The sequence below is a fragment of the Micropterus dolomieu genome, linkage group LG08, assembly GCF_021292245.1.
Source record: "Micropterus dolomieu isolate WLL.071019.BEF.003 ecotype Adirondacks linkage group LG08, ASM2129224v1, whole genome shotgun sequence".
NCBI classification, from domain to species: Eukaryota; Metazoa; Chordata; class Actinopteri; order Centrarchiformes; family Centrarchidae; genus Micropterus; species Micropterus dolomieu.
In genome coordinates, this window is record NC_060157.1 from 10,836,906 (window position 1) to 10,848,749 (window position 11,844).

At 39.1% G+C, this 11,844-nt stretch overlaps 1 protein-coding gene across 2 annotated transcripts; it reads left to right on the forward strand.

Moving 5' to 3' along the window:
- Nucleotides 1-603: 603 nt before the first annotated feature.
- On the forward strand, nucleotides 604-6,533 carry LOC123975466 (poly(rC)-binding protein 2-like). 2 transcript variants are annotated; one of them, XM_046056960.1, is made up of 13 exons: nucleotides 604-761; nucleotides 1,585-1,718; nucleotides 1,895-1,918; nucleotides 2,001-2,033; nucleotides 2,163-2,279; nucleotides 2,364-2,495; nucleotides 2,608-2,736; nucleotides 2,869-2,943; nucleotides 3,202-3,261; nucleotides 3,624-3,696; nucleotides 3,793-3,848; nucleotides 3,963-4,132; nucleotides 5,332-6,533. In XM_046056960.1, the coding sequence occupies exons 2-13, from the start codon at nucleotides 1,650-1,652 to the stop codon at nucleotides 5,366-5,368; spliced, it is 975 nt and encodes a 324-aa protein (XP_045912916.1). In that variant the 5' UTR covers nucleotides 604-761; nucleotides 1,585-1,649; the 3' UTR covers nucleotides 5,369-6,533. The 2 variants fall into 2 exon arrangements, with proteins under 2 accessions (XP_045912916.1, XP_045912917.1); XM_046056961.1 differs by having other exon boundaries at nucleotides 3,202-3,243.
- Nucleotides 6,534-11,844: the final 5,311 nt, after the last annotated feature.

Genomic DNA, 11,844 nt, shown 5'->3' on the forward strand with positions numbered 1-11,844 from the left:
AAAATCTAAAAAGTAAAGAGGACTTGATCTGGTAAATTTTTAATGCTAAGAATAGCATTGCTAGTTAAAGCTTCTTTATATACTGTTGGGTAGTTTAAGACAACAATGCACCATATTCTATAAGATCATCATCGTTCATATTTGCCACATTAACAGACTGTCGTCTTAAGACATTTAAATTTGCTGTAAAAACAGGCTTTTTATGCTGTCTTAAGACGTTCAAATTTGCTGTGTAAACAGTGTTTTGTATGTTGGCCCTAGCAATAATTTTGTCTGTCAGCCTCTAGTCCAGTCTGTTCAGGTCAGCTTTTTGATTTGAAATGAACCCAGAATGATCAGCAACTTAATTGTGTAGGAAAATATTAACCTCCATCCCACCACCTGCAAGAGAACACCACATCAAACAGGCTACATCAGCCTGCAACATCGTAGACCCGTGGTTAAAACTCTGTGTGTATGTCTAAAATAAATTAGTGTAAACAACCGGAATTACCCAAATGTTTAGATTTTTGTTTGTGTGTGTCAAGCATCATCCATGGGAGCTCGTCGGGTGGGCGGGGTTGACCCGGGTGGAGGGGCGGGGCAGTTGACAGGTCAACTTGTCGTCATTTTGTCTTTTGTGCCAAGCAGAGTGGAGTCCGATCGAGCAACGGTGTCGCTTCCCTCTTCCCCGGATCCTTTTAAAACTCCCTCCCGAACCTCTCCCCTTCTACCCTTGCCACCCTACCCACCCCCTGAACACACTTCAAGGGACGGTTCAGGTAAGTCCTGTACACATATGGCTTTCACCCCCTCTTTGCTTTCCATTTAGAGTGAAGGACAGGGATAACACGGTGTGCCTCAGTGCGCTCCTTAGGCCGCGGGATATGACTATTTCCTGGATCATGCGATGCTAACGCTAGCGACCTGGAAAATTACCGAACTGTGTTTAACTTGATGTCCGAGCATGAGCTAGTTGCTAGCAGCTAGTTTTCACGTGTATTTTCTAGATGCGGTGGCTAAATATTCCTTCAGTCTAGTTATTCTTGTAGGTTGTAATTTAGGAAGTTAATGTTACGGTACAAATGTTACGGTGCTAACTTGGCCTTCAAATCTTGCTTGCGTGACCAGCTGTGATGCTCGCTTTAAAATAGGATATGCGATGTTGACGTTCCCCTATGAGCTTTCTGTTGTTACTATCGATGCACACTAGAGATATGGTTACCGTATTATGAAGATGACGTCTTGTTAGGTTGTATTTAGACCATAAAAATATAGCAACAAACTGTGTCGCCACAGCTGTACGATTCCAGGAAATAGACAGAGCCACACGGAGACAGTGGGTCATTGTGCCAACGTGAATGAGTGGACTCGGGCCAGTCTAATGTGAATTTCTGGACTGAAACGTCTCAGTCTTTCGGAGTGACTCGCTGATGTTATTAAAGTACAGTACAAGCATGTCTACGAGATGTTAACTGCCTGCATTACTTCATTTATCTGCACTGACAGCAGCTTTTTAGTAAACAAGGCTTTCTGCTGCCATGCCCTCAGAGTTTCCAGTAACTACATTTGTACCTGATGGTCACATTTTCCACTCTGTTGCAGACATTCAGCCAGTGACCAAAGACGCACTTTGTTGGCCAGTTTAGTGTGTGCATTCAGTTGCAGCAATGGACTCAAGTCTGGTCGAAGGAGGACTTAATGTCACCTTAACCATCCGGCTACTCATGCATGGGAAGGTGAGTGTGGTTGTATGTAATGTGCGATAAGAAGTTTAAAACCTGAAGTCACTCCTCTGTTTAATTTGAGCAACCTCTGCTGTAATCAGAGTAAAATGAAAACAACTTCCTCCTCTGCCAGTGACCATGAAGAATGTGTTTATCGTTTTAACACGCATTTTTGTTCTCTTCCGTAGGAGGTTGGAAGCATCATTGGCAAGGTAAGTTGTTTTAACTGCCAGAATGATGCTATCTACATCTTGCCCCTTGGTGTGTTTTGTAAATATTGTGTATTCTTTACAGAAAGGAGAGTCGGTTAAGAAGATGAGAGAGGAGGTAAGATTTTTTTTTTGCGGGTAAACAAGAAGACACATGTGCATAATTTCAGTGACTCTGACTCATGCGTCTTGTGATAAATGCTGTGACTGATTTGAGATTTCCTGTTTTGTTCCCTTGTCTGAGCAGAGTGGCGCCCGCATCAACATCTCAGAGGGGAACTGTCCGGAGAGGATCATAACCCTTGCGGGACCGACCACCTCCATTTTTAAAGCCTTCTCCATGATCATTGAGAAACTGGAGGAGGTTAGATTTGCCCACTACATCTTAAATCAGACATGTTGTATTGAATTGACACTAAAATTGTTCCTCTTGTCCCCCCCCCCCCAGGACATCAGCACCTCAATGACCAACAGTACGGCCACCAGCAAACCACCGGTCACAATGCGCCTTGTTGTGCCTGCCAGCCAGTGTGGCTCACTCATTGGCAAGGGTGGTTGCAAGATCAAGGAAATCAGAGAGGTTTGTCGTCATCTCTTTTTTTGTTCTTTTGATTTTTTTTCCCTCTCTGTAGAGTTTGGATCTGAACCCCAACGCGTCCTAACTCTTGTTGTTTGTGGGCGTGTCTTCGCAGTCAGCAGGAGCTCAGGTACAAGTAGCAGGGGACATGTTGCCCAACTCAACAGAGCGTGCCATCACCGTTGCAGGGACCCCACAGTCCATTATTGAGTGTGTCAAGCAGATCTGTGTCGTCATGCTTGAGGTACATACACGGTTCATTGCAATACTGTTTTTACTCTTTTGGAAATTTCTGATGACTGTTATTGATACTCTAGGTGGTTTATTCATTTCTGTGTTGCATCGATAGTTAATGTGGATGTTTCTGTTTTCTTAGTCTCCACCAAAGGGAGTGACCATCCCGTACAGACCCAAACCCTCAGGCTCTCCTGTCATCTTTGCGGGTGGTCAGGTAAACAACAAATTAATTTTTTTGTTTCTTCCAGTAGATTTGTCACTGGTAGTCCACGATGTCCTTATTCCCACACTGTACTGACTCAAGCCCGGCCAAAAGAATTTAATTACGCACAGGTTATCATTCCAGTTTCAGGCGAGCTGTCTGTAACATGCCTGTTCTTGTGGCTTGCCAAGGACCGAGTCCTGATGGATATTGGGACTACACTGTGTGTCACACTGCCACACCCTCCTAAGTGCTGTTCTCTCCTTGCAGGCCTACGCTGTCCAAGGGCAGCACGCCATTCCACAGTCTGATGTAAGTGAAGGGCCCTCTGTAAGTGATCCAATATATTTGCAACTTCGGTCCTGGGAAGCCATGCCACCTTCTTATTTCATCCCTCTGACTTTAATTTTTCCAACCACCACTGCCTGATACATGCATCCATTTAATAATGCCAAAGATCATTCTTATTTGAAATTTTTCTTTTCTTTTTTTTAATATGTATATCTTTTTAAGCTTAATCATGACATCCACGTTCCATTTCATATTTTCCTCTCATTCTCACTATAACCACTTACAAAAAGGGAAATAATTACAAAATTCCAGTTTTGAAACGTCTTCTAGATTTTTCCTCACGCATAATTTCTGTCTGTGTTTGTTTGCTCTCCACGTCATTTCCCTCACTGTTTCAACAGCTCACCAAACTTCACCAGCTGGCCATGCAGCAGAGCCCCTTCCCCATTGCACATAGCAACCAGGGCTTCCAGGGTAGGTGGACAGATTGAAAGGGGGAATGTCATTGCTGTAGATTTGTAATAATCCACCTAGTCGACACACTCATGGGGTTTCTTTCCATTTCTTCAGCTGGGATGGATGCCTCTGCACAAACTGGCTCTCATGAGCTGACCATTCCAAATGATGTAAGTCACATTGTTTTTGCTTGTTTACTGAGTTTGTTCTTAGCAGAGAAGCATTAAGCCTTACTTTCTTTCCTGCTGCTGATGTGTTTTCATGTTTTTCTTCTTCTTCCCCAGCTTATTGGCTGCATCATTGGCCGTCAGGGCGCAAAGATCAATGATATCCGTCAGATGTCAGGGGCTCAGATCAAGATTGCCAACCCTGTGGAGGGCTCAACTGACAGACAGGTCACAATCACTGGCTCCCATGCCAGTATCAGCCTGGCCGAGTACCTGATCAATGCCCGGTAAGAGGCTCTATGCAAGTGCAACACATCCATCACAGAGGAGCAGGTTGACAGGAACACAGCAGTATTTTGGGTCTGACTGTTTACATGTTATCTGAAATGGAAAAAATCCAGAGTGCAGTTTGTCAGCGTTGATGTGATGGTAGGAGGCGTTGATAAGGCTTCAACATTCACGGGACAATGACATGATAATACGATCCCCTGTTGATTGATTTTAATTTTTTTTTGGAGTTATATTTATTTGGCCAGCCAGTAGTCATGTCAAAGACCGTCGAGTGCCCTTATGCTTATTAATAATAACAGGAAAAGGTTAATATTTACCTAAACTTTGTTCTCATCTATTACTCAAGGCAGTTTTTACTGTGAGGTAAAAGACAGAAGCAGAACCTTGAGTGGTGCTGGAAATCACAAACTATAAAAAACTGACCTGGCCAATACTCACAGTAATCATAATAACACCCCACTTCCAACTAGAGCCAGACCAATACCAGACAACACTCACAACATGATTGAAGGAACAGTTTTTTGTCTGTTTCTTTTCTTTTTTTTAAATTCATTTATCAGCAGTTATAAACCGCAATACTGATTTATCTGCAATTAGCTCGTATCGGCCGATAATATAAGCATGTCGATATTTTTTTTTTTTTTCTGAATAGAACTTTTAATTCCCATTTTGTTAGCTAGTAGGTAGGTTTGAAGTAAACTTAAAACCTTCCTCTTATATAGCTTTTTATTACCATTATTTAATTACGTATTTTATTGTATGCATGTTTTTAAATGTTTTGGTTTGGCTTATCTTTCTTTGTTATTGTCTTATCTATTTTATTGGTTTTATCATTTAATTTTTATCATTTTTATTGGTCTCAATTTCTTATTAGCTTGTACAGCTTACAAATAAAGTTTATAAGTGATTAGAGTGAGAAGAGATTTAATGTATTTGGTATTACCAGAGCATTGGCCAAGTCAGTTTTTACAAACAGGAAGTCCCATTTGGAGGATACAGAAGAAAGTTAATTATAATTATTTGTCATGCTCCTCACTTATCTGACTTGTTGTCTGCTGTATTATTTCAAATCCATTTATACATCAATCAACATTTCACTGTCAAACATTTAGGCCTGCTGGAAGAGATCAAATATTAACGTAGAAGTATTCCTGTGTCTATTTATTTATTTATTTAGTTGTCGTTGTTTTTTCAGGCTGTCTTCTGAAGCTACTGGACTTGCAGCCAACTGACATGGAGGATCTTCATCAGCACCTAATGTAACCCCTCCCCCTACTTTTTACCAAGAGGTCCCTTATTGAACTTAATGCAAAAACCAAGTACTATAAACTCACTGTTTTCTCCTCTGCTTTGGTTAGACGCCTACTCAGTTGTAATTACACCATCATCATGATATTGGTATTTTATTTATTTATTATGTTTTTAAAAATTCCCATTGAATATAGTTTTTAAAGACTTCCTTCTGTTGTATTTTTTTCCTCTGATTTTACTGTATGTCTGTATGATCTTCTTGATATAGGTAAAAAGTTTTAGAAAAATCTGAAAAGGCATAAATGTTTTTCTTATGTCAGATTTTTCTTAGAAAATGTAAAAAATTAAGAAAAAAGACAGACAATAACATTATAGATGGACTGTTCTTTCCCTTCCTTTTTAAATATCTATTTATTTTTATTTAATACACAGCTCCTTGTAAGAGTAGAAGTCATTGATATTTGCCATCTTCTATTTGGAGCTGTACTTTCTGAATGAGGCATTGTGGGTTTAACGGGTTTCAGTGGGTGTAAATGATCTCCAGTTGAAGATGTATACAGGAAAAACCTTTCTTTTTTAGTCGGATGGTGTTGAGTGTGGGTTTAAAGGAGAATTTTAAGCTACATTATGTCTCAACTCTAATTTGCTGAGTAATTATTTTGTGTCATTCCTGTGTTTCCATCCGTTTTATTTCTCGATCAGGAATTTTGAGCATTGTTGTGTATTGGATTCTGATAGGGTGGGTGGGCCTTGGTCACCAGGAGTGGGCCTGAATGAGAGGAAAATATTTTCTTTTCTCTGAAATTGCTAAGACCATAGTAATGAGGATGATGATAATAACATTGAAATGTTTGTTTTAAATAGAGAAAATATTTTTTTTAACTGCAGGGCTGGGGCAAAAACTACAAGACGTGTTGGTCTTTATAAGTATATTATGCTGAGGTATTAAATTATGATTAACTAGAAGGAGAATTATAGAATTAACACTAGTTTCCTGCTGTCCTTTTTTGCCTGGGTCAGATTTTATTTTTTATTCTTTGCAGGATGAAGAAACTCACTTTTTGTGCACGTTTTCAAACTATTGTAGATCTGGGTGCAATTAAAATTGTTGAAGAAATGAAATGCAGAAATAAAAAAATAAAAAGATGTGAAATGCTTGAAAATAAGTCATTCCTATGTTATGTATAGTGTGTTAAACTCAGTGATTATTAATAATAAAAAACGTGGTCTTGTCTGGTTGCGACCCAGATGGGGTCTCTTTAAAATGCAGTGGTGGACAATAACTAAGTACACTTAAGTACAAATACTTAATTTTTTTTCATGCCACTTTCTACTTCTACTCCGCTACATCTCAGAGGGAAATAATTTTTACTTCATTACATTTATCTGACAGCTTCAGTTACTAGCTACTTTCCAATTAATTATACACAAAACACACATACGTAAAACAATATAAACAGTATATACAAGTAAAGCTGAAACGATTAGTCGATTGACAGAAAATTAATTGGCAACTATTTTGATCATTTATTATAATTTTTCATGTAAAAGCATTTCATGTTTCCAGCTTCACAAATGTGAAGATTTGCTGCTTTTCCTTTTAATTATTTGAATGTATTGTTAATGTTGAGGTTTGCACTGTTGCTTAGACAAAATCAGCATTGTGAAGGTGTTACTTTGGGCTCTGGGTAATTGACAGCATTTCTTACCGTGCTCAGAATTTGATTGATTGATTAATAGAGAAAATAATAGTTAGTTGCAGTCATACAAAATAGTTAAAAATGAGTTCCCCCTCAGCAACTACAGCAGTAAAATCCTCCCTTTACATGAATGCATGAGTAATACTAATCTCATAATATGATAGTATAACAGCCAGAGGACATATTTCTTTCTGCAATGTGTACTTTTACTTTTAATACTTTAAGTACATCTTCCTGATTATATTTAGATGCACTGAACAAAATTATAAATGTAACACTTTTGTTTTTTCTCCCATTCATCATGAGCTGAACTCAAAGATCTAAGACTTTCTCTATGTACACAAAAGGCCTATTTCTCTCAAATATTGTTCACAAATCTGTCAAAATCTGTGTCAGTGAGCACTTCTCCTTTGCCGAGATAATACATCCATCTCACAGGTGTGGTATATCAAGATGCTGATCAGACAGCATGGGTTCCACTGGTGTGCCCTAGGCTGGCCACAATAAAAAGCCACTCGAAAATGTGCAGTTTCACTGTATTGGGGGGGTCCGGAAACCAGTCAGTAACTGGTGTGACCACCATTTGCCTCACGCAGTGCAACACATCTCCTTCGCATAGAGTTGATCAGGTTGTTGATTGTGGCCTGTGGAATGTTGGTCCACTCCTCTTCAATGGCTGTGAGAAGTTGCTGGATATCGGCAGAACGTGGAACACGCTTTCGTATACACCGATCCAGAGCACCCCAAACATGCTCAATGGGTGACATGTCCGGTGAGTATGCTGGCCATGCATAAACTGGGATGTTTTCAGCTTCCAGGAATTGTGTATAGATCCTTGCAACGTGGGGCCGTGCAGTATCATGCTGCAACATGAGGTGATGGTCGTGGATGAATGGCACAACAATGGGCCTCAGGATCTCGTCACTGTATCTCTGTGCATTCAAAATGATATCAATAAAATACACCTGTGTTCATTGCCCATAACACATGCCTGTGGTATCATAACAACACCGCCACCATGGGCCATTCGATCCACAATGTTGACATCAGCAAACTGCTCACCCACATGACGCCATACATGCTGTCTGCCATCTGCCCTATACAGTGAAAACCGGAATTCATCCGTGAAGAGAACACCTCTCCAAAGTGTCAGAAGCCATTGAATGTGAGCATTTGCCCGCTCAAGTCAGTTACGACGATGAACTGCAGTCAGGTCGAGACCCCGATAAGGACTACGAGCATGCAAATGAGCTTCCCTGAGACGGTTCCTGACAATTTGTGCAGAAATTCTTTGTTAATGCAAACCGATTGTTGCAGCAGCTGTCCGGGTGGCTGGTCTCAGACGATCTTGGAGGTGAAGATGCTGGATGTGGAGGTCCTGGGCTGGTGTGGTTGCACGTGGCCAGGCCAGTTGGATGTACTGACAAATTCTCTGAAACGCTTTTGGAGATGGCTTATGGTAGAGAAATCAACATTCAATTCATGGGCAACAGCTCTGGTGGACATTCCTGCAGACAGCATGCCAATAACACCTTAAAAACGTGCGATATCTGTGGCGTTGTGCTCTGTGAAGGAACTGCACATTTTTGAGAGGCCTTTTATTGTGGCCAGCCTAAGGTACACCTGCAATACCCATGCTGTCTGATCAGCATCTTGATATGCCACACCTTTGAGGTGGATGTATTATCTCGGCAAAGGAGAAATGCTCACTGACACAGATTTTGACAGATTTGTGAACAATATTTGAGAGAAATAGGCCTTTTGTGTACATAGAGAAAGTCTCAGATCTTTGAGTTCATCTCATGATGAATGGGAGCAAAAACAAAAGTGTTGCGTTTATAATTTGTTCAGTGTACTTTTAGTAGTGTGGTATTAGTACTTTTTTTTAAAGTAAAGGATCTGAATACTTCATCCACCACTGTTAAAATAACAAACAGGTGGCAAAGGGCAAAGCTGTAGGTTAAGAAATGACACTGGAACAGTTTGGACATGCTCAAAGTCATTGAAAATAGTCTTTTATTTCTCGTTCAGCTGTCTTATGTGACGAAGCAACAGCAGAAACTGTAGCTATGACATGACCCTTCTTTTTAAACAAACATCACACTGGGTTTTTTTTGTTGTTTTTTTTAATCAATACATTATTTATTGTTGCTCGTAATATTTTGCTTTTGATATAATTCCTATGTTACAGGTACAATGTGCAATGCTGTATAAAAACAAAACATTTCTATTCAAACCCAAAGGATACTTACTGTTCTACTAGTAACCACCACAGAGAAGTGCTCTATTCCTTATCTGGCTACTTCCGCAATTATCTTAAAGGGTAAAAGGAACAGTTGAGGTATTTATGAAGCCTATCAACATTGCATACTATAAGAGTCCTTTTGGTTTTTTACCTAAAAGGGACCTCCACATATTGTACATTTTAACAACAATTTTAGAGGTCTTGGTGGGTAGATCTACAGACAATGATTTTATACAACTTAGCTGCCTCAAGTGACGTAACTTGAGTCAGCGTCGGTTGGAGCTGAAGACTACAACTTGATACAAACTACAAATGAACAAAAAACTGGTGGTGTGGAATTAGAAAGAAGTTAGCTTACCAGACCTCTGTAGCCTGCCCCTCGTCTTAGCTTGAAGCGAATGGCTGGAGGCTACATTAGCAGCTACTAACATAAGGCTCCCAGAATCTCAGACACAACTGTTGTCAGTCAAGATGAATTGTGGGTAACATAGGCGCCGGATTTTGACATGGAAGAAGAGAGGCAATATCATCTCTGATTCTGCAGCATCATTTTTTTCCTAAACTGTCACGACATCATGAGGCTGACAATGTTATAGGAGTGCAATGCTACACCAGTGGAGCACTCTTTTACTAAAGCACCTGCACCAGTGTTTGTTGCTGAGATATTACCGTGGCTACTGGCTAGCAATACTAGTGCATGCCAGAGGTAATTTCTATGAGCACTACCTTTCAATGCACATCCTGCTAATAAAAGACAAAAGGAAAAAAAAGAACATTTTTGGAAACACTGGTATACGTACAACGACAAAAGTGTATTTTAAGTAAACCCAAAAGTCTCCCATCCTTTCACAAATTTGATAAGCTTAATAAAAAACCTCAACCTTGTCTTTTGTGTATTTGAAACTCAGTAGTAGGAGAGTTAAAATATATATATATATATATATATATATATATATATTTTATTATCTACTGAGAATCCTTATTATGCATCATAATCGATGTCTTGGTGAGATTTTCATTCCATTTTTTTTTGAGTGCTGACATATATAAACAAAAAACAAAATAACTTAAGTAATACTTTCAGAATTAAAAAAGTGTAAACTTTCACAAAATATAAAACTGACAACATTTGAACCGTAAATTATAAACATGTAGTCATGCATTTGTTCACAGGGCTGCATACCGTTTAGTCTTACATTTTTATCTTACAAATAAAATAAAGTTAGATATTTCTCATGTGGTATGTAATGGATATTTACATTATTATTCATTAGTATTTGATGCATTAGTGTGTGGAGTATCATGGAGGATGCTCCCAGAGTGAGGATTAGTGTGTTTAAAGGACAAGTGTGGTATCTTGTGCGTGCATCTGTGGAAGGGTTTTTGCTGAACTGGAGCAGTGGCTAAGGTTACCTTGGTAACTATTTTGCCTTTAAAAAAACCCCTACTGAACATAAATGACATTTATCTGATGTCACAAGCTGCCAAAATATCTGATATCAGGTTATGACAAATGTCCTACTGCATGTCATCTGATGTAGGTTTGCCAGCCAACAAACTTATGAGACACCATAAGTCAACTTGTCATAGTCTGAGTGGTGTGGTAGGTGTGATCCCTCATGACAACAGTAATGTACTGCACTGACAGATTGGTGTACGCCTGTGATGATTGTTCACTGTACGGTAGCTGGAGGTCTTTGCTAGTGTCCAGTGATCTATGGAGGTCCTGTATGGGGTGCCTGTGGAGACCCCTGATAGGGTTGAGACGGCGACACCCATGCTCCAGCACTGGGAGGACGGCTGGGCTCTCCGCTACCTGACTGATCCAGCTCAGCACTGTCGCAGTCAGAATCATCACACAGGGCCCGATTCTAGAGACAGAAAGTGGGAAACAGTGTCATACATGACCTACAGACAACAGTAAGTGTTTTTGAAAGCCGTTTTAAGAATTAAAATATTATTATCAACAAGTCATTTTACTACTAGTCCTTAATGAATGACTAGTAACAAAAAATGTTTATTAGTAAGAATGAAAATGTTAGTAGTATCTTTTGGAAGAGTTACAAGAAACTAATAAATACATACTAGTATCTAAATAATAGATACTAGTAAAATTGAAATAGTTACTAATTACTTTTCAAAAAGTTACTAGTAAATAATGAATAGATGATATCTACATAAATGCAAAACCTCATAGATTTCAATGGCAAAAATATGCAATTAGTTACTAGTAAGTAAAAAATAGTTACTAGTAAATAAAAATTAAGCACTTTCTAATCAGTTGTTACTAGTAAAAGGGGAATAATTACTAGTAACTAATAAATAAGTAATAGCACCTTTCAAATAGCAACTAATAAGTTTTAAGGATTAAATGTCAGAATGCTTTGTAGTAAAAGCACCAATACAATGCATTAGCTCCAAAAATCCACTTAAAAGTATCAAAAGTAAAGTAGTCTTTCTGCAGTAAAATGTCCTCTTTGACTGAGATATATATATATATATATATATATAT